Here is a 27,550-nt window from a genome sequence, read left to right as displayed (position 1 = left end):
GGCGCCGGCGCGGCCGCCCTTATCTCGCCGGGAAGTCGGGAGCAGGAAGCGCGGCCCCGCGCGGGATAAGGGTCCCGTTTACATGATGGCTTTGTTATGGCACGAGTTCCCACCCTCACGTTGTGCCCGCGGGGGGGGGGGGAAAGTTTGGTTGTTGAGATGGCTTGGGGGGCAGCTGGGAGCCCTGATTTGGAGGGTTCGGGTCACCCCTGCAGCCCGCTCAGCGTTAGGAGTGGGGGCTTTGTGGGACACCCCGCCGCCCCTCTTTCCCGTGGGGTTGGGTTATGCGTCGTTACGCCGCGCTGCTCGCTGCCCCCTCGCTGCCCCCCAACACCGTGCCAACATTTGCAACGCTGTGGGCATCCCCTGCCCCACAACCCACGCAGCCGCCCCGCTGTCGCCGCGTCCTGACCCCATCCGCGCCACAACCCGAGGTCCGGACACACGAATCAATGAATTCCCCAAACGGGGAGGTCCGGGGGAGGGGAGAATCCCGGCACAGGAAAAAGCTCTGAACTGGGCGAGCCGCGGGCAGAGCGGTCCGGGCCGCCCCACAGCGCGGCCCTACGCGCGACCCCATCTCCTGGCACACAGCTCCGCCGCCCACCGTGAGTCTGACCCCATCCCCGGGGACCCCCTCGCAGGGGTCGTGGCGCGGGGATGCGTGGCACGGGGATGCGTGGCACGGGGACGGGGACGCTGCTCTGCACAGGGCTTCTATTGGGGGGCAGAACGTGACTTAGGGGGATGGCGGCGGTGGGCGCGCAGCGTGCGACGGATGGGGCGGCTCCACGGGGATGCGGCATCGCCCCGGTGGCGGCAGGGGGGGACACGGTGCGATGCGTCTCAGCGCATCGAGTGACACCCGCGTCCCCATCCCCAGCTCTGCCCTTCTGCCCCATGTTCCGTTCTCGCCGTGCCGCGCTGCTGAGGCGGCTGTGGCGGCAGCGCTGCCCGACCCCCGGCCCCGAGGAGGGACCCGGTGCCCTGAAACCCGCGGCGCACGCCCTGTTCAAGAAGCTGAAGGACGAGGAGCTGGAGCTGCTGCTGCAGGCGGTGGAGAGCCGCGGTGCCTGGGAGTCCGGCTGCGTCTGGGTGCCGCGGGGGGCCAAGCAGGCGCTGCCCCCCCAGGTGCTGCTGTGCCGCCTGTTCCGCTGGCCCGACCTGCGGCAGCCCCATGAGCTCAAGCATCTCTGCTACTGCCAGAGCGCGGGGGGCCGGGGGGGCTGCGGGGATGCGGCCGCGCTCTGCTGCAACCCCCATCACTTCAGCCGTCTGGCTGCGCCTGGTGAGTGCCCCCCCCCCCCGGCCCTCCTTGCCATCTGGGGGGTCCCCAGTGGCCAATCCCCAGGGTCCCTGCAGCTCCTGGGGTCCCTCCAGCCCCTGGTCCTTGGGATCCCTCCAATTCCTGGTCCCTGGGGTCCCTGTAACCCCTTGGGGTCCCCGTAGCCCCTCGTCCTTGTGGTCCCTTCAGCCCCTGGTCCTTGTGATCCCTCCAATTCCTGGTCCCTGGGGTCCCTGTAACCCCTTGGGGTCCCCGTAACCCCTTGGGGTCCCCGTAGCCCCTCATCCTTGTGGTCCCTCCAACCCCTGGTCCCTGTGATCCCTCCAGCCCCTGATTTCTGGGGTCTCCATAACCCCTTGGGATCTCTCCAACCCCTGGTCCTTGTGGTCCCTCCAACTCCTGGTCCCTGGGGTCCCTGTAACCCCTTGGGGTCCCCGTAGCCCCTCGTCCTCATGGTCCCTTCAGTCCCTTCAACCCCTGGTCCCAGTGGTCCCCCTCAAGCCCCTGATTTCTGGGGTCTCCGTAACTCCTAGGGTCCCTCCATCCCCTGGTCCTTGTGATCCCTCCAATTCCTGGTCCCTGGGGTCCCTGTAACCCCATGGGGTCCCCGTAGTCCCTCGTCCTCGTGGTCCCTTCAGCCCCTGGTCCCTGTGATCCCTTCAGCCCCTGATTTCTGGGGTCTCTGTAACCCCTTGGGGTCCCTCCAGCCCCTGGTCCTTGTGATCCCTCCAACTCCTGGCCCCTGGGATCCCTGCAGCCCCTGGGGTCCCTTCAACTCCTGATCCTTGTGACCCCTCCAGCCCCTGGTCTCTGGGGTCCCTCCGGCATTCGGTCCCCAGTGGGAATGGGATCAGGGTATGGGGTGACATCTAGAAAACTGGGCCATGTGCTCAACTCCTCACTGCTTCCCATCCCTACTCCAGAGACCCCTCCACCCCCCTACTCGAAGTCCATCAGCCCCTCCTGGCCAGCTGAGCCCAAGTCCCCCCAGCTCCTGGATTTCAGCTGCAACCACGCGGAGCGGCGCGGTAAGGGCCGAAAACGCGGTACCCAACAAAAAACCAGGCGCAGGACTGGGAGCCGACGTGGGATGAGGGCTTCTACTGGGAGGATCCACCCCCCCCAAACACCCCCCCCCCTTTTACCCCAGCACTCAGCTCTCCTGTTATTTTTGGCTGCTCCGGACTCCCCGCCGGAGGAAGCGCTGCCCACGGGGCCGCACACAATGTGCCTTGACGCACGCGGCGCGGCTCCAGCCTGGCTGCAAGCCACAAAGCCTCCGGGCTCCACCTTCTCATCCACCAGGGACCCCCCCTCAACCCCCCCTCTCTCCCCCCACCCAACCTTGGCACACAATGTGGCCCCCAGGGGGCTGCCCTGGGCCTACGTGCCGCCGCTCAGCAGCTCACTGATTCCTGCTATCGCCGTATCCTGGCTGCAGAGCCATGGGGCGCTCCGTGTGTGACCCACAGGCACCAATCCCCCGTGTGCCGGCATCCCAGTGCGTCCCTTGGGACCACCGTATGCAGAGGGTTGGGTGTAGGCATGTGTAGCCACGCAGCACCGTGATGATCTGCCATTCAGAGGGACCTCGAGGGGCTGAAAGGTGGGGCTGGGGGAGCCTGATGAGGTTCAACACAGCAAAGTGTGAGGTTTGGCACTTGGGCCATAAGAATGCCAGGCATTGATGCAGAGTGGAAGGAGCAGCCATTGAGAGCAGCCCTGCACTGAAGGACCTGGGGGTCCCAAGGGGTGAAAAGCTGAATGGGAGCCAGCAGGGTGTGATTGCAGCTGGGAAAGGAAACGGGATCCTGGGCGCCATCAGCAGAGGGGTGGCAGCAGGGCCAGGGAGGCGATCGTCCCTCTGTGCTCTGCTCTCTGAGGCCCCGTCTGCAGCACTGTGTCCAGGGCTGGGGGTTCCCAGACGAGACAGGGAGCTGTGGGAGAGGAGCCAGAGGAGCCGCAGGGATGAGCAGGGGCTGCAGCAGCTCCCTGCAAAGCCAGGCTGAGGGAGCTGGGCTCGTTCAGCATGGAGAAGAGGAGCTGGGGCTGAGCTGAGTGCAGCCTGCAGCGCCTGCAGGGAGCCTGCAGCCAGGAGGGGAGGCAGCTCTTGGGCAGGGGAGATGAGAGCAGGGAACGGCTGGAAGCGGAGGGAGGGCAGCTGGAGGCTGGGGCTCAGGGAAGTTGTGTGCTGGGAGAGCGGTGAGGGGCTGAAGAGCTGCCCAGAGAGGCTGCGATGCCCCGTCCATCCCTGGAGGGGTTGGAGGCCAGGCTGGATGGGGCCCTGGGCAGCCTGGGCTGCTGTGAGACGTGGGCAGGTCGGTGGCTTTGCAGGCACTGTGGGGTCGCAGCTTTGGCACCCTTGAGCTCCCTTCCAATCCAGGCCATGTCGTGACTCTGTGATTCTGCCACCTCTCCCAACAGACACCAGCATCTCTCGGAGCGCGGCACGGGACGGCTGCTGGTGCAAACTGGCGTACTGGGAGCACCGGACACGCGTGGGTCGCCTCTACGACGTGCACGAAGCGTCGGTGAACGTCTTCAGCGAGCTGCCGCGGGGCAGCGGGTTCTGCCTGGGCCAACTGCCTGCCGTGCACCGCAGCCGCGCCGTGCGCCGCGCCAGGGGGAAGATTGGGAAGGGGCTGCTGCTGAGCCGGGAGCTGAGCGCCGTCTGGGCGTACAACCGAAGCGAGCATCCCATCTTTGTCAGCTCGCCCACCCTGGGCCCTCCTGGAGCCCACGGGCTGGCCGTGCTCAAAGTGCTGCCAGGGTATTCGGTGAAGGTGTTCGACTACGAGAGGGCAGGGGGGTTCGGGGCCGGGGGGTGGCAGAATGGGGATGGGCCTTGTGACCCCCATAGCGTCCGGATCAGCTTTGGGAAGGGCTGGGGGCCGTGCTACTCCAGGCAGTTCATCACCTCGTGCCCTTGCTGGCTGGAGGTGCTGCTGGCACAGCCCCGCTGAGCAGCCGTTGGGGTGGCACGACCCCCATCTATGGGCCCCTGCGTTCCCATGGGACCCCCAACCCCCCCCCCCCCAAAGCCCAGGTGTGGGGCTGGGGCAGGGCGTTATTTAATCTCTCCTTGGTTATTATGATTTCAGTGGTTACGTTGCATGTTTAATTTATGTTATTTGTGTAAAAGGGTGAACAAGGAGGAAGTTGAGGAGGGTGGGAGTGCAGGGAATGCAAGGGTCTATAGGGCAGGGGGTGAGGGGCGATTGGGATGAGCACAGCTGGAATGAAGAGGGTGAGCACAGCTGGAATGAGGGGTGAGCAGAGGTGGAATGAGGTGGGCACAACCTGAATGAGGAAGGAAAGCTGAGGAATGGAGGTAATCACAGGTGGAATGGGGAACTGATGGAGTGAGGGGTGAGAACAGCTGGAATGGGGGGGCGAGAACAGCTGGAATGAGGGGTGAGCACAGCTGGAATGGGGAATTGATTGAATGAGGGCTGAGAACAGCTGGAATAGGGGGTGAGCACAGCTGGAATGAGGGGTAAGGACAGCTGGAATGGGGAACTGATGGATTGAGGGCTGAGAACAGCTGGAATGGGGTGAGCACAGCTGAAATGGGGGGTGAACACAGGTGGAATGAGGTGGGAATGGCTGGAATGGGGAATTGGTGGAAGGTGGGCTGAGAACAGCTGGAATGGGGGCGGGCACAGCTGGAACGAGAGGTAAGTACAGCTGGAGGAGGGGGCAGAAACGCGCATCCGAGGCGGTGCAGGTGAGCACAGCTGGAATGTGGGGCGGGGGGGGGGAGGTGAACACAGCTGGAATCCAGGCAGGTGAGCGCAGCGGGACCGTAGGAAGATGAGCACATCTGGGGCAGCCCCCCCTTCCCCCTTCCTCCCCCCCCCCCCCAACCTCCGTCTCTCCGCACCCGATCTGCATCCGTTATTTATAACGTGTCACCGGCAACCAAAACGCTCCGCGTCCCGCCGCGTTCCGCCGCCATCCCCCCCCCCCCTCTCTCCCCCCCCCCTACGGGGGCCGCCCCGGTGCCGTCACCCGGGGGCTCCGTTGCGCTCCGGGGACCGGCAGTGCCCTCTGCAGGCGGCCGGGCCGGGCCGAGATGACCGCCCGGTCCTTCCTGCCACGCCGCCGGCCCGGCACAGAAGGGGCCTGGCGGCTCCGCGGCCCCCAGCCGTTCCCGGTGCTACGAGGTGAGCGCGGGTCCGCGCCGTCGGAGCTTCGGGAGGGAACGGTGCGGCGGGAGCGAGAACGCGGGGCACCGAAATAACGTAGCGGTTTAAAAATAGCGGCGGGGCCGTACGGGGCGGGGGCTGCGGCCTCGGGGGCCCGGGAGGGAGGTGCGGGGTTGCGGGAAGAACCGGAGGGGGGAACGGGAGTGGGGGGGGGGGGGGGGTGATGGGGTTGGGGAAGTGAGGACGGAAACCTTTTGCCTCCGGTTGGAAGCGGTGGGGCTGCGGTGGGACCCCGTGCGGGATGAGGGAGGAGTGCGGGGGGGGGGGGGGGGTTGGGGGGGCTGCGCCACGGGGGCACCGGAAGGCGGCGGGGGCCGGTGGGAGGACGGTTTCGAGTTGGGGGGGTTTCGGTGGCAGCGGAGGGAGGGGATTTTTGGCGGATTTCCCCCCTCAGAAGCCCTCCGCTTCTGCGGGAACCCCGAGCGGGTTCCGAACCCACGGGATGGGTCCGAAGCCACGGGATGGGTCCGGCGGTGCGGCTGGGGACGGACGGACGGACAGACGGACAGGTGACAGCAGGGTTAGAGCTGGGTGGAGGTGAGGCAGGTGAATGGACGGAAACGATGGACGGACGGAACGATGGACGGACACGAACGGAGATGCAGCCTCCGCGCATCGCTTTGCGCTCGGGAAAAGCAAAAGGGAACGGCCGCAGGTGCCCGGTACCGGCGGTAGAGGCGGGGATGAACGAACCGGGAGCGAGCACCGGGGCACCGGAGGAACCGGGAGAGGCGGGGACCGGCCCGGAGCGGAGCCCCCCGCCCCTCCTCGCTGACATAACGTCTGCGGGGCGGTGTTTGCATTGGCAGCGCACGGCGGCGGCTCACACTTTCCACCCGCTCCGGGCAGCGGCCGCGCCGGGCTCTGAGTCAGGAGCGCTCCGGGGGGGTCGGGGTGAGGCGAGGTGAGCGCGGGGCCGGGCCGCCCTCTGCCGTCCCCCCGGGGCCCGGAGGCGGGCCCGAACGGGTCGGAACGGGACCCCCGGCCGGCCACCTGCCGGAGAAGGGGGGCTCCGCCCGCACCGTTCACCGGCACTGCAGGGCCGGGAGGGGCTCCGCGCCCGGTGCCCGCTTCTCAGCGCCAGTCGGTGCACGGCGCCCGGTTTCCCGTTCTCCGGTGCCCGATTCTTCACCCCCGTTCCCAGTTTTCCATCCCGACGCTCGGTTATCCGTCCCCCCGCTTTTTCCTTTCCCAACCCCCCGCTTTTCCGTTCTCCGTTCCGACTCCCCGTTTCTCTACTCCCGGCGCTCCCGTTCCCCACTCTCCGTTTTCCCCGTTTTCCATCCCGGTGCCCTCTTCCCCGTTCTCCCCCCTCCCCCCCGCAGCCGGCACCGAGCGGGGCGGGCCCGGAGCTCCGCGGCCGCAGCGGGCGGAGCGCTCAGCGCCTGGCACCGGGCGCGGCACCGGGCGCGGCACCGCCGGACCGGGCTCCCCCCCAGCGGGGGGCGGCTCCGGTGTGAGCGCGCTCCCTCCCCGCCGCCCCCCCCCCGGGCGCTCTGACTCAGCTCTTCCTCCCCCCGCTCCCCACGGCCGGGCCCCACCGCTCCGCTCCCCGCCGGCCCCGAGGGGGGGGGTTGGGGGGGGCACGCCGCCGCCCCCTCCCCCCGAGGGAAGGGGGGGGGGGACGGCACGGGGGGTGACGGACAACCCCCTCCGCCAATAGGAGGCGGGGGATGCGGAGCGCTGCCCAATGGGCGCGGAGGGGGCGGGCGCTTCCTGGAGGCGGCGGAGGGGGGGGGGCCGGGCGGGGGCGGCGGGTGCAGGTGGAGGCGGAGGCGGGGCTGCGGCCCCGGGACCGGCGCTGGGCGGGGCGGGGCGCGCAGGTGAGCGCGGAGCGCGCAGGTGGAGAGCGGAGGAGGCGCGGAGCGGGCGGGGGGAACGCGGGGCCCGGCGGACCGACGGTTCTGTCTGTACGGAGGGGAGCGACGGACGCACCGCTACCGGCCCGGTGCCCGCAGCCCGGCTCCGGTGAGTCGCGCCGTTCCGGTGCTCTGCGGCGGGGCCGGTGCCGCTCGGTGCGCTCGCTCCCGGATTTGGCTCCGGGGCGGTGCGCCCCGTTCCGTGCTCGGTTCCCGCTGCGGTTCCTTGTGCGGTTCCTCTATGGCTCCGTTCGTTCCGCGCACACGGGAGCGGCGGGGACGGGAACTGCCGGCAGACGCGGACACGTCGGCGGGGCGCGGGTGCCAGGAGGGGGGGGGAGGGGGGGGGGTGGGGGGCTGCGCGCACCGCTCGGGACTCGGGGAGCGATCCGGGGCTGCGGCGGTGGATAACCGGGCACCGGGACGCGTCCCCTCCTTTCGCCCTCACTCTGCCGGCGCTGCCGCTCCGGTGCTCCCGGCCCACGCGTGGCACCGTCCCGCGGATCGGCGGCGGCTGAGCCCCTCGGGGGGCTCACCTTCCTCCCCCCCCGCTGCTCCCTGTCCCCGTTGGTGTCCCTGCATCCCCGCGTCCTTCTGCGTAAGGCCTGCCGGGGACCTGCCCTGCCCCGGTGAGCTCGCGGTTGGGAATGACACCCGATGGCAAAACCGGGACCGCGGTGCTGTTTCACCCAATTCCGGGCAGCCAGGGGGTGCCCGTGGTTCTCGCCCTGCCTCCCCCCCACCCCCCCCACCCTTCGGGCACCCTGAGCTCTGTGGACTCTGCCCCGCACCCAGCTCCCCGGTGAGCTCGCGGTTGGGAATGACACCCGATGGCAAAACCGGGACCCGCGGTGCTGTTTCACCCAATTCCGGGCAGCCAGGGGGTGCCCGTGGTTCTCGCCCTGCCTCCCCCCCACCCCCCCACCCTTCGGGCACCCTGAGCTCTGTGGACTCTGCCCCGCACCCAGCTCCATGCTCCCCCCGGGCCGCTGCCCCCGCTGCTGTTTGTCCGGGGCGGGGTGCGGTGTTTACCCTCACGCCAGACAACGGCCGTTGTCTTGGGCTACGGCTGCCCTCGATCGGGGGGCTGCTGTGTTTTTTGGGTCCCCTCCTGGCCTCGAGCTCTGGGCGCTGCCTTTGGGTTCGGTGCCTTCGGGGTGTCTCACCGTGCCTCAGTTTCCCCGAGCAGAGTCAGGTCCGTGGCTTTCTGGGCGCTGTTCCCACATGGCGGTGGTGGGGGGGGGGGGGGGGGTGTCCTCACGGTTTGGAGTCCCCCGGTGCCTGCTGAGGGGTTGTGGTAGCGCTGGGTGCGGAGAGAGGGGAACTTCAGCTTGGAGAAGGGGAAGCTGTGGGGCAGTGGGACTGCGATGTGTGGGGGCTCTGCAGAGAGAACGGGCAGCTCCTGGTCTGGGGGGTGGAAAGGGGGGGGGGGGGGGGGGGGCGGAGCGGGTTTTTAACCTGGCTGCTGCCACGCTGAGGCCTGGGGAGGTGATCACCGGGCTGGGGGCGTGGAGAACGGCATCCCGGGGGGCTGTGAGGGCTTTGCAGGGCTGACCCCCGCCCCCCCCCCCCCCCCAGTACTTTACAGGCAGCAGCGCTGAGCCCGAAGCTGCGGCCGCAGCTCTGCCAGCTGCTGCCATGCACCCTCGGTGCACACGTGGCACACGAAGGCCCCGAGCGCGCACACGCGGGGGGGGGGGGGTTGGTGGTGGTGTATTGGGGGGGGGGGGAAGGCGGTGGGCGCAGCCCCGCAGCCCGCAGGCCCCGAAGGGTGGGTGGGTGTCCTGAGACGGAGCAGGAACTTCTCCTTCGGGGCGGCGGTGGATGATGAAACCACGCAGAAATCTCTCCTGGCAGCGCTGGTTGCTGGCGGGAGCCCCCGGGAGCGCTCGCACTCCCCCAGTGCCGGGGCCTTTCCATAGAAACCCCCCCCCCACCACCAGTGGAACGCTAAGGGGGAGCGAGGCTGCCGTCCCCACGCACCTCCCGTGTCCCTGGGGCAGAGCTGCATCCCCGCGTTGAGCTGCGTGTCCACACCCCGCCGAGCCCCGGGGCGACCGAGGACGGAGCGAGGGGCCGGGCTGAGACCCGTCCGACTCGCTTCGTGCCAGGGAGGTGACGCCGGGGGGGGGTGGGGGGGGTGGGAAAGGTGGCCGTGCCTGTCCCCAGCTGTGCCCGGTGACCTTCAGCGCACCGAGGGCCCGGTGGCACAACGCCGTCAGCCCTCCGGTGCCGTAGGGAGCCGCCGGGTCCCGGTGTCCCCGAGGAGCCACCAGCGTGACGGGTTGGGGCCGTGGGCGGGAGGTGGTGGCGGTGGTGTTGGTGGGGGGGGGGGGAAGGGACTGAGCCGTGGCGAGGGAAAATGAAAGCAGGTGATGCGGAAGGAGAAGTAGGTCAGAGCGCTGGCCTCTCCCGGCAGGCTCAGCTGTGCGCGCTCCGCGCTGCCCCGGCCGTCCCCGCTGCGTCCCCATGGGCAGCGGCTGCAGGCGGCGGTGAGTTGGGGAGGAGGGGGGGGGGGGTCCGGGGGCTGCGCACAGGGTGCCGGCCGACCTCGGGGCTACGGGACGGCACGGAGCAGCACGGGGATGCGAGCGTTCCGTGCCGTCCCCCGGTGCTCTCTCCCCGTGCCCGGTCCTTGCGGCGATGCCGCGGTGAGGATGGGTGCGGGGATGCTGTGCGCTGTGGGATGGGGAAAGGAAGGGGGGAGGGGGGGGGAGGGATTCCCGGCACGGGTGGCTCGGTGGGGGCATCCCCGTTTTGGGGACATCGTGGGGACTGCCCCGCGTGCCGTGGCTTGGCTGCGTGTCCCGCTCTGTGCTGCGGGATGCGTCGCTTGCCCAGGTCGGGGGGGGGTGGAGGTCTCAGTGCTGTGCGGATCGGGGGGGGGGGGGGGGGGGGGTACAGCCGTGCTAAGTGGGCTCGGGGGGGATTAGAGCCGCCCTGCCCCCCTCCCTCCCGGCCCGGATCAGCTGTGGGCAGCGGGGAGCTGGAGGCAGCTGCGTGGGGGCGGAAGCTGGGCTATTTCGGGGGGTGTAAAGGGGGGGGGGGGGGGGGGCTGCGGGCTGGCACTGTCCTTGCTGGGTGACCCCAAGGGATGGAGCATCAGGGTCTGTCCTGTGCCAGCAGTTCTGGGTGCTCAAGGTGCCACCAGGATGGGTGGGGGGCAATGGCATCCATCCATACTCCTCCCCAGGGCTGTGTGGTGGGACCTGGAGCTTTGACTGCTTCCCCCCCCCCCCCCCCCCCCCCCGGGGGTCTCTGTCTGTGCGCTGTGGGGTGGTGAGAGCAGAGCTGCCCCGTTTGGATCCCACTGCCCACGGGATCCATGGGGCAGAGGCAGGAGCACGGCGCTCTCCGGTGCCCCCCCTCCCACCATCCCGGCTGCAGGAGATCGATTCGGAGCTCTGCTCCTCCCCTCGGCTCCTCCCTGCCCCACGCCCGCACCTCGGGGTGGGTTTCACCCCCGCTGGGACGGTCGGACCCCGCGGTTGCTGTTGACCGTTTCCTTCCTGTTCCCCCCTCAGTTTTAGCAACCCCTTCCTTCCCTGTTCCTTCCTCCTGCCTCCACGCAGCGCCGTGTCCGGGTGCAGCCGGGGACAACGCAGCGTCCAACCTCGTCTGCCCCATCCCCACCCCAGGGGGGCAACCCGGGTTCATCAGCTCCAGGAGTGGGGGCTCGCCGTGGGGGAGCTCCGCATGCTTTCCATCCCGGTGCTGCTGGGCCGGGGGACATCAGGACCCCAGTGGTGGCCGTGGTTCGGTGCTGCCCTGTGTGCCTGGTGCCAGGATGCTTTTAGGCTATGCCCCGTTCTGGAGCCATGGTTCGGTGCCGGTGCTGCCCTGTGTGCCCGGTGCTGGGATGCTTTTAGGCCATGCCCTGTTCTGGTGCCGTGGTTCGGTGCTGGTGCTGCCCTGTGGGATGCTTTTAGGCCATGCCCTGTTCTGGTGCTGTGGTTCGGTGCTGGTGCTGCCCTGTGGGGTGCTTTTGGGCCATGCCCTGTTCTGGTGCTGTGGTTCGGTGCTGGTGCTGCCCTGTGCGCCCAGTGCTGGGATGCTTTTAGGCCGTGCCGTGTTCTGGTGCTGTGGTTCGGTGCTGCCCTGTGGGGTGCTTTTAGGCCATGCCCCGTTCTGGTGCTGTGGTTCGGTGCTGGTGCTGCCCTGTGTGCCCGGTGCCGGGACGCTTTTAGGCTGTGCCCCATTCTGTCTCCATGCATCCCAAATGGTACCAAGGTGAGGATGGAGCACAGCTCTCTCACAGTCCACCGGAGAGATCCCCACATTGGGTGCACAGCCCCCCCCCCCCCCCGAAAGCTGGGTGCTGCACCCCCCTCTGCATCCGCTGCCGGCACCGGGGATGGTTGCAACACCCCCAAGGGTGGGGGGGCCCGCGGTGAGTCACCCCCAATGGGGCCCGGCCACCAACCCTGAGTCAGGGCTGCGTGCCCATGGCAGCCCCTCCCTGCCCGCCTCGCCCACCTTATCTGCCGCCCTTAGCACCTGGCACACCTGGGCCAGGGGGGGCTGGCGCCGTTCCCCTCCTTTATGGGGAGCAAAGGGCAGGGTTGGCAGGCAGGTGCCACGCTCCCTCCCTCCCTCCCTCGCGGGGTTCTTGGTGTGGGTCCATTGCGCCCCCCTTTGGGGTCCTTGCGCCCCCCTTTGGGGTCCTTGCGCCCATTGCGCCCCCCCTCTGGGGTCCCTTGCGCCCCCCTCTGGGGTCCCTTGCGCCCCCCTCTGGGGTCCCTTGCGCCCCCCTTTGGGGTCCTTGCGCCCCCCTTTGGGGTCCTTGCGCCCTTTGCGCCCCCCTCTGGGGTCCATTGCGCCCACCTCTGGGGTCCATTGCGCCCTCCTTTGGGGTCCTTGCGCCCTCCTTTGGGGTCCTTGCGCCCCCCTTTAGGGTCCATTGCGCCCCCCTTTAGGGTCCATTGCGCCCTCCTCTGGGGTCCTTGCGCCCTCCTCTGGGGTCCATTGCGCCCCCCTTTAGGGTCCATTGCGCCCACCTTTGGGGTCCATTGCGCCCACCTTTGGGGTCCTTGTGCCCTTTGCGCCGACCTTTGGGGTCCATTGTGCCCCCCTTTGGGGTCCATTGCACCCCCCTTTGGGGTCCATTGCACCCCCCTTTGGGGTCCATTGCGCCCCCCTTTGGGGTTCTTGCGCCCCCCTTTGGGGTCCTTGCGCCCTTTGCGCCCCCCTCTGGGGTCCATTGCGCCCCCCTCTGGGGTCCATTGCGCCCCCCTTTGGGGTCCTTGTGCCCCTCTTTGGGGTCCATTGCGCCCCCCTTTGGGGTCCTTACGCCCTTTGCGCCCTCCTCTGAGGTCCATTGCGCCCACCTCTGGGGTCCATTGCGCCCACCTCTGTGGTCCTTGCACCCTTTGCGCCCACCTTTGGGTCCTGGCAGCCCGGAGCATCACAGTGCACCAGAAATGCCATCGCTGAACCATGGTGACAGGCGGGTGGCCACCGAGATGCCATGTGGTGGCCGCTGCCCCTCCGCCTGCCCTCCCTTGGGGCTGAGCTCTTGCACAACGCGCAGCAGCGCCTTTCTGAGAACGTTGCTGGAGGCCCCCCCCCCCCCCCCAACCCCCTGCTCCCCCCCCCTTTAAGCAGCTGCGGCCCTCTTCCCCTTTCTGCCTCCTGCTGCCCTCCTCCTCGTGGCTGGCACGGCTGTGGGTGGGATCTGGGGGGGGTTGGAGGGGGGGGGGGGTTGGAGGCCCGCTGTGGCCCCATGGCGCTGCCCATCCGGGTGCTGTGTTGGTGTGGGCGGGTGCTGGGGTGTGGGGCTGCAGCTCGGGCGCTAATTGCTGTTTGGCTGGGGACGCAGAGGGTGTAATTATGGGGGCATTGCGAGAAGCCTGAGCCTGCCCTGGGGAACAGAGAGGGGGGCTGGGGGGGGAAGTGAGGGGGACGCGGCCTGGGGGGGCGTGGAATGGAGGAGGATGGGTGCTATGGGGTGGCTGGGACCATGTGAGAGCCCCCTCCCTGGGTTACGGTGTGCTCAGGGTGTTGGTGCCAGGCTTCCTGCAGCACACGTGTCTGCCACAGTGCTGTGTGATAGGATCCATGGGCCGGGCATTGGGGTCAGCTATGGGGTGACAGCAGGACCCATGGGCAGCCTGGCACTGGGGTCTGCTATGGGGTCACAGCAGGATCCATGGACCTGGCATTGGGGTCAGCTATGGGGTGACAGCAGGATCCATGTGCCGGGCATTGGGGTCAGCTATGGGGTGACAGCAGGACCCATGGGCCGGGCATTGGGGTCAGGTATGGGGTGACAGCAGGATCCATGGCCGGGCATTGGGGTCAGCTATGGGGTGACAGCAGGACCCATGGGCAGCCTGGCACTGGGGTCTGCTATGGGGTCACAGCAGGACCCATGGGCTGGGCATTGGGGTCAGCTACGGGGTCACAGCAGGACCCATGGGCCAGGCATTGGGGTCAGCTATGGGGTGACAGCAGGACCCATGGATGGCCTGGCTATGGGGTCATAGCAGCACCTATGGATGGCCTGGCATTGGGACTGGGCAATGGGGTCACAGTAGGACCCATGGATGAGCCTGGCTATGGGGACACAGCAGCACCCACAGGTGGCCTATCTATGGGGACACAGCAGGACCCATGGGTGGGCTGACGTTGGGGCTGGCTATGGGTGCACAGCATCACCCATGGATGGCCTGGCCATGGGGACACAGCAGCACCCACAGGTGGCCTGGCTATGGGTACACAGCAGCACCCATGGATGGGCCTGGATATGGGGGCACAGCAGGACCCATGGATGGCCTGGCTATGGGGTCACGGCAGGACCCATGGCTGGGCCTATCTATGGGGGCACAGTAGGACCCATGGATGGGCCTGGCCATGGGGACACAGGCAGCACCCACAGGTGGCCTATCTATGGGGACACAGCAGGACCCATGGATGGGCCTGGTTATGGGGACACAGCAGCACCCATGGGTGGGCCTATCTATGGGGATACAGCAGCACCCACAGGTGGCCTGGTCGTGGGTACACAGCAGCACCCACGGGTGGCCTATCTATGGGGACACAGCAGGACCCATGGATGGCCTGGCCATGGGTACACAGCAGCACCCACGGGTGGCCTATCTATGGGGACACAGCAGCACCCATGGATGGGCCTGGCCATGGGGACACAGCAGGACCCATGAGTGGGCTGACATTGGGGCTGGCTATGGGTGCACAGCATCACCCATGGATGGGCCTGGTTATGGGGACACAGCAGCACCCACAGGTGGCCTAACTATGGGGACACAGCAGGACCCATGGATGGCCTGGCTATGAGGACACAGCAGCACCCACGAGTGGCCTGCCATTGGGGCCGGCTGTGGTGGCACGGGCAGCAGCCACAGGCCTGGCACTGGGGCTGGATATGGGGCAGAGCAGGCCGGGCATGCGCAGGGGGCAGAGGACAGGCTGTGGCACGCTGCACCGAGCCCAGCCCTGCGGTGGCAGCCCGGCTCCCGGCCGTGGCCGGCACTGAGCAGCCGGCACCCATCGCCCAGCCCCGGGGCGGCGGGAGGGACGGGAGCCGCACGGTGACACCGCAGCGACGGGGAGGGAGGGGATGGCTGCAGTGCGGTGCCAACCGTGCCGGCACCCCTGGGAATTTCCCGTGCTGGGAAGGGGCTTCGGGGTTCCCCCTCGCCCCGTTCCGGGTTGGCGTCGGCTGCAGAAGGGTTAATGCTGTGTGTGTTCTGGGAAGCGGGGCTGGGAGGTGCGTGACCCGGGGTGTGGGCGTCGACTCCTTTTGAGGTGGGATCCGAGCTGAAGTGCAGCGGGGAGCGGGGCCAAGTTCACACAGCAGCGCCCTGCACCCTCCCTGCCTCCGCCGGAGCAGCGCCCGGCACACGCGGGCACAGGCGCCAGGTGAGCGGCGTTGCCCACCCCGCTGCCATCCGTGGGGACGGGGGGGATGTGGGGTGGGAGGGACGTGGGGTGGGCAGTGGGGCCGTTTCCGGGTGGCTTTGGGGCTGGAGGTGGGATGCTGGAGCCCTGCGGTGGGGTGGGATGGGATGGGATGGGGTGGGATGGGTGGCACGGAGCGGCCACCGTGGGGTCCCCTCTGCTGGCACATGGCACAGGGATGGCTTTGGTGGTGGATGGGGGCCGCGGTGCTGGGATGGGACCCTGCGGGGTGGTGGGTGGGCCCTGCTGGGTGAGGGGCGCTGGGTTCCCGCTGCAGGCGGCGGTGGGGACAGCGTTGGGGACGTGGCCTTGAGCCCGGCGCTGCGTGGCGTGGGGCTGAGCACCAGGACGGGGCTGTGCTGTGATGTCTGCCCCACGCTGCTGAGGGCTCAGCCCCGTGGCCGTGGGGAGCTGGAGGTTTGGGGGCAGCTGGGTGGGTGCGTAATGGGATGGGGTCCCGGTATGGGGCGGCTCACCCCCCTGGCTGTGGGGTGGGTGGGTGCTGTTTACCCTCTCATCTCTTCAACCCATTTCCTTTCTTGTGTGCTCGCTGTTTTCTTCTTTCAAAGAGTGGCGAGCGTTTCCCCAGCCCTCATCCGACCTCCCCTCCGGCACCCAGACCCCCAGGACCCCCCCACCCACAACCATTGGGGTCACCAGCCAGGCCGGACCCCCACCCGCCGACCCATTGCCGCTCTCCAGCAGGTGCTGTTGGGCAGAGGAGGCTGCGCAGCCCCCATCCCACAGCTACGCCGACCCTATGGGGCACCCAGGCTGCCTTTGGGGACGGGTGGGTGGGGGGACGCCCGGCCGTTTGGGTCCCCTTCCGGCTCCCAAAGGGCCCCGTGGGGCGAGGGGCCGGGCGCCGCGCTCACCTTCCTGGCTGACTCATTCTCCCCACTGCAGCTGTGAAGTCCCTCGACAGCACGGCAGCGGCTGGGAGCACCCCGAGTTTTGGGGGGGGGGGCCAGCGCTCCCCGGGACCCCCATCCCCATCGTCTGCCCGCACGCAGTGGGGAGGGCAAGGGTCTGGGGTCCCTCCGTGCCACGGTCCGGGTGCGGGTTGGCCCCGTGCGGCCCCACGGCGCGGTGGGGCTGGCAGGTGCCGTGGGGCCGGCGGTGCGGTGTCAGGGTGACCCGCAGCCATTGTTCCCATCGCGGCGTGCTGGGGGCACGGCTGCCCGTTCGGCACGGGGAGCGAATCCCACCCCCCCTTCCCCCCTTTCCCTTTCTCCAACCCCGCGCGGCCGCCGAGGGCGAAACGGGGCCCGGCTGCGGGCATTGACGTAACCGAGAAAGTGCTGCTTTTCTGGGGGGGGGGGGGGGGGGATGGACAGGCAGGGTGATGATGCTCCCCTCCCCATCACTCTGCCCCCATGGGGACGCTGTGTTGTCCCATGCGCCACCCGAGGGTCTCCGCGGGGCTGGAAGCGGCTCCGACAGCTTCACACCTTGCTCCCCCTCCCCACCCCCCACCCCCCAACCCCCCAGTTTCCTTATCAGCGCTGCGATCTCCTCGATGGCACCCGCTCAGCATGTGACTTCGCTCCCGTGGGGAGGATGCGCGGGGGGGGGGGCAGGGGTGTCGGGGGAGAAGCGGCGGACGGGCGGTTGGGCGCGATGGAAAATCCCCCTCCTGCCACCTCCCCGCCCCCGGCGCCGGTCCTTCATCCGCGGGCATCCGCCCGGGGGTCCCGGCTCCATCCTTCGTCCCCCCGCTTCGCTATCAGCGGAAGGAACGCTGGAGAGTCGTGCACCCCCTTCCCCCCCCGCCCTCCCGAGAAGGGCAGAGATGTGCGAGCAGCAGCCGTGCAGCGGCCTGGAAGCAGCGCTGCGGTGCTGCGGGGTCTTTGCGCGCTGCTGGCGCCCCCCCCCTCCAGCGTGAAGCTGCACCCGGCCGAGCGCAGCAGCGCTGCCGGCCCTGCGGACGGGAGGAGCTGCGAGGCGCAGGGATGCGGAGTTTGACGCACGCCAGTCCGTCTGTCCATCCTGCCACCGCGTGCCTCCCATCCTGCCTCGGCCCCGGGTTTCTCGATGGCACCGCGTCCCCGTCCCCGTCCCCCCCTCGAAGCGCAGCGCGCTCACCTCCCCTAATCCCCCCCCCCCCCCCCCCGCTGCTAATCCCGCTGATCCCATCGGGGGCTGTCGCAGCCTGTTGGCTCCCGGCGCCCTGATGCTTTAATCGCCCCTAATCCCTTCGCCCCCGCCTCGTGGGCACCGCGGACCCCCGCAGGGGTGGGCACGGGGACGTCGGACGGCGCCGGCATCCCGGGCGGTCGGCGCTGCCCCGTTTCCCAGTTTCAGGGGCGGCTGCCGCTCGCCCTGCCGGTCGGGCCTGCTCGGCAGCGCGGGGCGGCTCCGCAGCCGGTTGCTCCGGGGCCGTTCCCAGCCGCCTGCCGAGGCAGCCCCAGTTTGGCGAGCACCCAAGCGCAGGGAGCGGCCGGCGCGGGGATGGGGATGGGCTCCTGCGCCGGGGGCCGCCGGCCGCGCCGCCCCTCCGCGGGCAAGAGGGGGCACGTTCCCACCGCCCGCCGACGGCACCGCGCGGCTTGGCACGGCCGCGGCGGCGGGCTTCGGTTCGGAGCGGTCCGACCCGTCCCGTGGAGATGGGCGCAGCGCGGCGATGTCCGGCGGCGTGCGGCTCCCGGCAGCGCGGGTTTCGCTCTGCATGGCTGCGCTCCGTGCCGCAATCGGGTTTTGCTCCTTGGCACGGCTTGGTTTTGCTTTATGGCGCAGCCCGGCTTTGCTCTGTGGCACAGCCTGGTTTTCCTTTATGGCACAGCCCGGCTTTGCTCTGTGGCACAGTCTGGTTTTCCTTTATGGCACAGCCCGGTTTTGCCCCATGGCACAGCCTGGTTTTCCTTTATGGCTCAACCTGGCTTTGCTCTGTGGCACAGCCTGGTTTTCCTTTATGGCACAGCCTGGTTTTTCTTTATGGCACAGCCTGGCTTTGCTCTGTGGCACAGCCTGGTTTTCCTCCATGGCACAGCCTGGTTTTTCTTTATGGCACAGCCTGGTTTTCCTTTATGACACAGCCCGGTTTTGCTCTATATCACATCCTGGTTTTGCTCCATGGCACCTCATGGTTTCGCTCCATAGCACAGCCTGGTTTTGCTTTTTGGCACAGCCTGGTTTTGCTTTTTGGCACAGCTCGGCTTTTTTGCCTGGCACAACTCGGTTTTGCTCCATGCCACAGTTTGGTTTTACTCTGTGGCACAGTCAGGCTTTGCTCTATGGCACAACCTGGTTTTCCCTCCGTCACAGCCTGGCCTTGCTTTATGGCACAGTCAGGCTTTGCTCTATGGCACAGCCTGGTTTTCTCTCTGTCACAGCCTGGTTTTGCTCCGTGGCACAGCCTGGTTTTGCTTTATGGCACAGCCTGGTTTTGCTTTATGGCACAGCCTGGCTTTTGCTTTATGGCACAGCCTGGTTTCGCTCTGCAGCTCAGCTTGGTTTCGCTCTGTGCCACATCCTGGTTTTCCTCTGTCCGTGGCGCAGTCAGGCTTTGCCCCATGGCACAACCTGGCTTTCCTCCATGGCGCAGCCTCCCCCCGAAGCTCAGACACGGCGATGGCTCGGTGCTTCCTGTGCCAAGCAGCCGTGGAGCACCAGGACTCGATCTGATCTGCAGCTCCACCGCCACCGTCCCCACGCTCAGGACTGCATCCATCACCCACCCAGGGCTCACACTCGTATGTCGCTCCAGCTGTGATCCCCAAAGCACAGCACGGCAAGGACCCCCCCTCTCCCACCTTCACCCCCCCCCCCCCCCGCCGGTGCCGGGCACAACCTGCCCTATGGGGCCGCCAGCTCGGGGAGGCCTCGGTGCCGCTTTTATGGCAGCGCTGACGCAAAGCTCTGCCAGCTGCAGCGTGGGAAAGGCCCTGCTCACGCAGGCAGGGCTTGGCTGGGCGAGGAGCGGCCCGGGGCTGGGGCAAAGCGTAGGGAGGGGGCTGGGCCCCCACTGGGAGTGGGGGCAGGAACCCAGCGCTGCGCTGATCCTAATCTGCGGGCAGGAAACGCGGCCCCGTCTTCCCAGCCCGGTTGGGCTTCGCGGGGCGGCCCCCGGCCCTGGGGGGGAAAGGAGGGGGGGGAAGTGGGGGCTTCTTCCCGGCAATGCCGCCCACCCGCGTTCCCAGGACGGGGAGCTGCGCCCGGCGAGGCGGGGGGGATGCGGTGGGGTGGGCCGGGGGGATGCGGTGGGGTGGGCAGGCAGGAAGCGCAGCGCCTCGACGCCGCTCAAAGGCGCCGCGCTGAGATTTCCCCCTTTGCTGCGGTCGCTTTGGGGGCGGCGGTGGAAGGGAGGAGGGCGGGGGGATGCGGTGGGGGCCCGACGGCGGCACGCGTCGGTTCCACGGCGTCCAACCGAAATTTGGGTGCTCGGGGGTGATGCTGAGCCGTGCGCCCCTCTGGCAGACCGCTCTTGGGGCGCTCACCCTGCGGCAGAGCTGATGCTTTGGCACCCATGGGTGCTGTGCGGTGGAAGGAGATTATTCACACCACAGCAGAGCCAATGCTTTGGCACCCATGGGTGCTGCACGGTGGGAATGAGGTTTCCTTGCACTGCAGCACTGCAGCAGAGCCGATGCTTTGGCACCCATGGGTGCTGCACGGTGGGAATGAGGTTTCCTTGCACTGCAGCACTGCAGCAGAGCAGATGCTTTGGCACCCATAGGTGCTGCACGGTGGGAGTGAGGTTTCCTTGCACTGCAACACAGCTGATGCTCTGGCACCCATGGGTGCTGCATGGTGGAAGGAGTTTCTTTGCACTGCAGCAGAGCAGATGCTTTGGCACCCATGGGTGCTGCACGGTGGGAGTGAGGTTTCCTTGCACTGCAACACAGCTGATGCTCTGGCACCCATGGGTGCTGCATGGTGGAAGGAGTTTCTTTGCACTGCAGCACTGCAGCAGAGCAGATGCTATGGCACCCATGGGTGCTGCACGGTGGAAGGAGTTTCTTTGCACTGCAGCAGATCAGATGCTCTGGCTCCCATGACGCTTTGGCACCCATGGGTGCTGCACGGTGGGGATGAGCCTCCTTGCACCCCAACAGAGCCGACGCTTTGGCACCTACGGGTGCCGCCCGGCGCTGATCCCCCTCACCTTCGTGCTCCCGCAGGTGAGGACGATGGCGAGCCCCGAGGACGACCTGATCGGCATCCCCTTCCCCGAGCACAGCAGCGAGCTGCTGAGCAGCCTGAACGAGCAGCGGCACCTGGGGGTGCTGTGCGACGTCACCATCAAGACGCAGGGCTTGGAGTACCGCACGCACCGCGCCGTGCTGGCCGCCTGCAGCCGCTACTTCAAGAAGCTGTTCGCGGGGCCGGGGCCGGGCCAGGAGGTTTGCGAGTTGGACTTTGTGGGGCCGGAAGCTTTGGGAGCCCTGCTGGAGTTCGCCTACACCGCCACGCTGACCATCAGCAGCTCCAACATGGGCGAGGTGCTGCAGGCGGCTCAGCTGCTGGAGATCCCGTGCGTCATCGCCGCCTGCGCCGACATCCTGCAGTGCCACGGCTTGGAAGCTCCCGGCCCCGATGACGACGACTGCGAGCGCGCCCGCCGTTACCTGGAGGCGTTCGCCACCCTCCCCGACGCGGATCCCCCCGCCGCGCCCCCCGCCCGCCCCGCCGCCCGCCGCAGCAAGAAGACCCGCAAATTCCTGCAGGCGCGCGGCGCACGCCTCAACAACCACAGCGAGGAGCCGCCCGCCGAGGCCGAAGGCACCCGCAGCCCCCTGCCCGCCCCGCAGCCCCCTTCTCCGCCCCCGATGCCGGAGGGCTTGGCGCAGCCCTACGAGGCTTTCGAGGTGCCCGAGGAGGAGGAACTGCCCCCGCACGCCTTCCCCTTTCCGTACCAGATGTCCCCCGAGGAGGGCGGCTCGGACGACGACGCCATCGATCCCGATCTGATGGCTTATCTGAGCTCGCTCCACCACGAGGCGCTGGCGCCCGGGCTGGACAGCCCCGATAAATTGGTGCGCAAACGGCGTTCCCAAATGCCTCAGGAGTGTCCCGTGTGTCACAAAGTCATCCACGGTGCCGGCAAGCTGCCGCGCCACATGCGCACGCACACGGGAGAGAAGCCCTTCGCCTGCCAGGTGTGCGGCGTGCGCTTCACGCGGTGAGTGCCAAGGCGGCGGCGGCCCCGGGGTGTCCCCTGCCCCACGGGTCCCTTGGGTGCCCGCCGTGTCCCCTGCCCCATGGTGTCCCCTGGGTTCCTGTAGTGTCCCCCTGGGTGCCCATGGGTTCCTCTGGGTGCCTGCAGTGTCCCCCGCCCCACGTGTCTCCCTGGGTTCCCGTAGTGTCCTCCTGGGTGCCCATGGGTTTCCTCTGGGTGCCCGTGGTGTCCCTTGGGTGCCCGCCGTGTCCCCTGGGTGCCCATGGTGTCCCCTGGGTGCCTGCAGTGTCCCCCACCTCATGTGTTTCCCTGGGTTCCTGTAGTGTCCCCCTGGGTGCCCATGGGTTCCTCTGGGTGCCCGTGGTGTCCCATGGGTGCCCATGGTGTCCCCTGGGTGCCTGCCGTGTCCCCTGGGTGCCTGCAGTGTCCCCCGCCCCACGTGTCTCCCTGGGTTCCTGTAGTGTCCTCCTGGGTGCCCATGGGTTCCTCTGGGTGCCCGTGGTGTCCCGTGGGTGCCCATGGTGTCCCCTGGGTGCCCATGGGTTCCTCTGGGTGCCTGCAGTGTCCCCCGCCCCACGTGTCTCCCTGGGTTCCCATAGTGTCCTCCTGGGTGCCCATGGGTTCCTCTGGGTGCCCGTGGTGTCCCGTGGGTGCCCATGGTGTCCCCTGGGTGCCCGTGGTGTCCCCTGGGTGCCTGCAGTGTCCTCCACCTCACGTGTCTCCCTGGGTTCCTGTGGTGTCCCCCTGGGTGCCCATGGTGTCCCCCTGGGTGCCCGTGGTGTCCCCTGGGTGCCTGCAGTGTCCTCCACCTCACGTGTCTCCCTGGGTTCCTGTGGTGTCCCCCTGGGTGCCCATGGTGTCCCCCTGGGTGCCCACGGTGTCCCCTGGGTGCCTGCAGTGTCCCCCGCCCCACGTGTCTCCCTGGGTTCCCATAATGTCCACCTGGGTGCCCATGGGGTCCTTTGAGTGCCTGCAGTGTCCCCTGCCCCATGGTGTCCCCTGGGTGCCTGCAGTGTCCTCTGGGTTCCCATAGTGTCCCCCTGTGTACCCATGGTGTGCCCTGAGTACCCATGGGGTCTTCTGGGTGCCCACGGTGTCCCCCTGGGGCTGTGCTGACCCCCAGCATGACCCTGCCCCACAGATGCCCCCATAGCTCACCCCTGCCCCACACTCTCCCCATAGAACACTCCTGTCCCAGAGGTCCCCATGCTGTCCCCATAGCCCACCCCCTGCCCCATGCTGTCCCCATACCGTCCCCATACCGTCCCCATAGCCCACCCTGCCCCCTGCTGTCCCCGTACCTTCCCCATACTGTCCCCATAGCCCACCCCTGCCCCATACTGTCCCCATAGCCCACCCCTGCCCCATGCTGTCCCCATAGCCCACCCATACTGTCCCCATAGCCCACCCATACTGTCCCCATAGCCCACCCCTGCCCCATGCTGTCCCCACACCGTCCCCATAGCCCCACCCTGCCCCATGCTGTCCCCCACACCGTCCCCATAGCCCACCCTGCCCCATGCTGTCCCCATACCGTCCCCATACCGTCCCCATACCGTCCCCATAGCCCACCCTGCCCCATGCTGTCCCCATACCGTCCCCATAGCCCACCCTGCCCCATACTGTCCCCATAGCCCACCCATACTGTCCCCATAGCCCACCCCTGCCCCCACGCTGTCCCCATAGCCCACCCCTGCCCCATGCTGTCCCCAACACCGTCCCCATAGCCCACCCTGCCCCATGCTGTCCCCACACCGTCCCCATAGCCCACCCTGCCCCATGCTGTCCCCATACCGTCCCCATACCGTCCCCATAGCCCACTCCTGCCCCATTCTGTCCCCATATACCGTCCCCATAGCCCACCCCTGCCCCATACTGTCCCCATAGCCCACCCATGCCCCCTGCTGTCCCCATAGCCCACCCCTGCCCCATGCTGTCCCTATACTGTCCCCATAGCCCACCCTTGCCCCATACTGTCCCCATAGCCCACCCTGCCCCATGCTGTCCCCATAAGTTCCCCATACTCTCCCCCATCTCACCCCCGCACCCCATCGGCGCCGCTCCATCCCCGCATCCTGACCCCTCCTCCCCTTTCTCCTCCCCCCCACCCCCCCTACAGGAACGACAAGCTGAAGATCCACATGCGCAAACACACGGCGAACGGCCCTATTCGTGCCAGCACTGCAGCGCCCGCTTCCTGCACAGCTACGACCTGAAGAACCACATGCACCTGCACACGGGCGCCCGGCCCTACGAGTGCTACCTCTGCCACAAAGCCTTCGCCAAGGACGACCACCTGCAGCGGCACCTCAAGGGCCAGAACTGCCTGGAGGTTCGCACCCGACGCCGACGCCGCGAAGACCCCCCTCCTCCGCCGCCCCCCGACGCTCCGCCCGGCATCGACCTCTCCAATGGGCGCTTGGAGGGGCTGCGCCTCTCCCTGGCTCGTTATTGGGGGCCGGCGCAGATTAAGGAGGAGGAGGAGGAGCCGGAGATGGAGATGGAGCCTGAGGCTGAAGAGGGGCCGCAGCCGGACGGCATGGTGCCCGTGGAGATGGTGTAGAGCGGCCGGTCCGGTGGGGCACGATGGGGGGCGGTGGGCTGAGCCGGGCCGGGCCGGGCTGAGCTGGGCTGAGCCAAGTTGAGCTGGGCTGGGCTGGGCTGGGCTCAGTGATGCCATGGCTGAGCTGAGCTGGGTTGAACCAGGTGATGCCAGGCTGGGCTGAGCTGGGTTGAGCTGAGCCAGGTGATGCCAGGCTGGGCTCAGTGATGCCAGGCTGAGCTGAGCTGAGCTGGGCTGAGCCAAGTTGAACCATGCTGGGCTGGGCTGGGCCGAGTGATGCCAGGCTGGGCTGAGCTGAGCTGAGCTGAGCTGGTTGAACCAGGTGATGCCAGGCTGAGCTGAGCTGAGCTGAGCTGAGCTGGGTTGAACCAGGTGATGCCAGGCTGGGCTGAGCTGGACCACGCTGTGCTGAGCTGAGCCGAGCCGAGCTGGGCCAAGTGATGCCAGGCTGGGCCAGGCTGGGCTGGGCTGAGCCAGGCGATGCCAGGCTGAGTTGTGCTGAGCTGAGCTGAGCTGAGCTGGACCAGGCTGTGCTGAGCTGAGCTGAGCCGTGCTGGGCTGAACCAGTGATGCCAGGCTGTGTGCTGGGCTGGGCTGAGTTGAGCTGGGTTGTATCAGGCTGGGCTGTGCTGAGCTGAGCTGCGTTGGGCCAAGCTGTGCCAGGCTGAGCCGTGCAGGCCAAGCCATGCTGGGCCAAGCTGTGCCAGGCTGAGTTTGTGCTGGGCTGAGCTGAGCTGAGCTGCGTTGGCCCAAGCCGTGCCAGGCTGCACCGTGCTGAGCCGTGCTGAGCCGTGCTGAGCCGCTCCAATCAGCAACCGAACAGCAGAGATCTGCGCTGTGCCGATCCGCGCTGAGCGGAGCCGTTCTGTTCCGTTCCGGTCCAGATGGAGCCCAGCGCAGCCCCGGCCGTTCCGTGCGGTACCGGAAAGGAGCGAACCCGTCCCGAACCGGGCGTTGCCCTCTGGGTCGGGGAGGAGCGATCGGTTCCTCCCGTTGTCCCGGAGCTGCGCTGCCCGCCTCGCCCCGCCGCGCTCCGTTCCTGTTTTTTCCCGTCACGGTTTGTTCTGAATTATGCAAAGGGGGAATTCCCCCCCTGGCGGATTTGCACAATGGGGCGGGGGGGGCCCCGCCGCCGCCGCCGTTCATTCCATCCCCCCCCCCCCCCCCCCCCCCCCCAACCTCCGGATTCCCAGGGCGGCCCCCGCCGCCCATGCAGGGACCGGACCCCCCCCCCCCCCTCCCCCCCGCCCCCCCGGTTCCATCCCCGGGAACCGAAGCGCGGCACCGGGCGGGGGTTCCCGGTGGGGGTGGCAGGGGGGGGGGTCCCCGCCGCTCATCCCGCGCTGTATATAGCTTAACCCCGGAGCCCCCCCCCCTTAATTCCCCGAGCAGCCCCCCCCCCCGGCGAGCCCCCCTCGCCCCCTGCCACTCCCGGCTGCTTTCTCTCGTTGCACTATTCCGGGTGAACCCCCCCGGGACCCCCCCAATCCCCTCGTGGTTTGGCGGGGTTCCCCCTTCATCCCCCCCCCCCCCCCCTCCCCATTTCCCCCCCCCGCCTGCCCTTTGCACACGGCCCCAGGGCGCACACCCGGGGATGGAGGAGGTGGGGGGGGGGGGGGGGGGGACCTGGGGGATGGGGGGGGGGGATGCCTAAAAAGAAGAGTTTATCTATATTTAAAACCAAACAAACCGAAACAAAGATGCTGTAATATATAACCCCCCCCCCTCCCCCCCCCCCCCCGTCCCCCACCCCACGACCCCCCCCCGCCCCCCAACCCCCGTCCCCCCGCTGCTCCTCCCGACCCCTGCGCCGCTCCCTGCCATGGGGTGATGGGGACGGGGGGGGGACTCCCGTCGTGGCTTTAAAAAAGTGCCTTATGGGGAACTTGAATTTCTCGGCGACTTGAAGCTCTCCGGTGTCGGAAACCCAACGGATCGCCCGCGGCGGTCGGCTTTGGGTTTTGGTTTTGTGTTTTTTTGTTGTTGTTTTATTCTGGTTTTATTTTCGTTTCGTTTCGTTTTCGGTTTTGTTTCGTTTTGGTTTTTTTTTTCTTTCTTTTTTTTTTATTTTTATTTTTGTTTTGTTTTATTTTGTTTTATTTCTTTTGTTTTTTTTTTGTTTTGTTTTTAAACGAAGGCTGCTTGATAATAAACGGAGAAGCAGGGAATCGTTCGTCCCCGTCCGTCCGTCCGTCTGTCTGTCCGTCCCGGCGCTGGGGGTGGGGCTGGGAGTGGGGAACTGGGGGGGGGAGGAGTGGGGATGTTGTGGGGATGGACGTGGGGACACGATGGGGGTGGAACTGGGGACAGAATGGGGGTGGATTTGGGGACACCATAGGGATGGACATGGGGAGAGAATGGGGATGGACTTGAGGACACCATAGGGATGGATTTGGGGACACAATGGGGGTGGATTTGGGGACAGAATGGGGATGGATTTGGGGATGCTATGGGGGTAGACATGGGGACATGATGGGGGTGGATTTGGGGACATAATGAGGATGGAATTGGGGACACGATGGGGATGGAATTGGGGATGCTGTGGGGGTGGATTTGAGGCCACCATAGGGATGGATTTGGGGACAGAATGGGGGTGGATTTGGGGACACCATAGGGATGGACATGGGGACAGAATGGGGTTGGAACTGGGGACACGATGAGGGTCGAACTGGGGATGCTATGGGGGTGGACTTGGGGAAGGATGGGGCTGGATTTGGGGACACGATGGGGGTGGATATGGGGCCACCACAGGGATGGACATGGGGACACAATGGGGATGGACTTGAGGACACCATAGGGATGGATTTGGGGACAGAATGGGGTTGGATTTGGGGCCACCATAGAGATGGACATGGGGACACAATGGGGATGGAACTGGGGATGTTATGGGGGTGGATTTGGGGCCACCATAGGGATGGACACAGGGACAGAATGGGGGTGGATTTGGGGACACCATAGGGATGGATTTGGGGACAGAATGGGGTTGGATTTGGGGCCACCACAGGGACGGACATGGGGACAGAATGGGGGGGACATGGGGAACTGTGAGGGGTGGATTTGGGGACACAGTGGGGATGGATGTGAGGACATAATGGGGATGGAGGTGGGGAAGCTATGGGGGTGAATTTGGGGACATGATGGGGGTGGATTTGGGGACACAATGGGGATGAATCTGGGGACACTGCGGGGATGGATTTGGGGACACAATGGGGGATTGTTTGGGGGACATTGTGGGGACAGGCGACAACGTTGGGGTGCACTTGGGGACACAATGGGGATGGAGGACGCATGGGATTGAGGCGAGCCACCATGGGGCTGGGGACATTTTGGGGACGTTTGGGATGGGAACAGCGTGGGTCTGGAGCTGGGGTCACAGTGGGGGGGCAGGGTCACCATGGGGACCACAGGGGGACCACGAAGAGACGGGACATCAGCTCAGCACACGGGGACACCGCTGGCTCGAGGACCGGTGCTTTATTTGCCATTCCCTCCCTGCTTGCTGCTGGCTTCCATCACGCTTCTGGGGCAGCAGCCACATCCCCACATCCCCATGTCCCCATGTCCCCACGTCCCCACGTCCCCACGCCATCTCTCCGCAGC

General features: G+C 67.5%; 2 protein-coding genes across 2 annotated transcripts; both read left to right on the top strand.

Annotated features, from left to right (window-relative positions):
• The first annotated feature begins 82 nt into the window (after positions 1-82).
• LOC125685718 (mothers against decapentaplegic homolog 6-like) lies at positions 83-4,480 on the top strand. The gene is made up of 4 exons (XM_048929028.1): positions 83-608; positions 884-1,288; positions 2,209-2,313; positions 3,710-4,480. Exons 1-4 carry the CDS (start codon positions 83-85, stop codon positions 4,246-4,248), a joined length of 1,575 nt encoding a protein of 524 aa, XP_048784985.1. The 3' UTR covers positions 4,249-4,480.
• A 2,867-nt stretch (positions 4,481-7,347) lies between these two features.
• ZBTB7B (zinc finger and BTB domain containing 7B) lies at positions 7,348-25,090 on the top strand. Its single transcript, XM_048929394.1, is given in 4 exon segments — positions 7,348-7,461; positions 20,390-21,390; positions 23,507-23,538; positions 23,541-25,090. Coding segments are annotated over 3 exon segments (1,434 nt in total). The 5' UTR covers positions 7,348-7,461; positions 20,390-20,398; the 3' UTR covers positions 23,951-25,090.
• The last annotated feature ends 2,460 nt before the right edge of the window (positions 25,091-27,550 follow it).

Source organism: Lagopus muta, chromosome 29 (assembly GCF_023343835.1).
Source record: "Lagopus muta isolate bLagMut1 chromosome 29, bLagMut1 primary, whole genome shotgun sequence".
NCBI lineage: Eukaryota > Metazoa > Chordata > Aves > Galliformes > Phasianidae > Lagopus > Lagopus muta.
The sequence above is the reverse complement of the archived record's forward strand: the minus strand, read 5'-3'. Positions and strand labels throughout refer to the sequence as shown.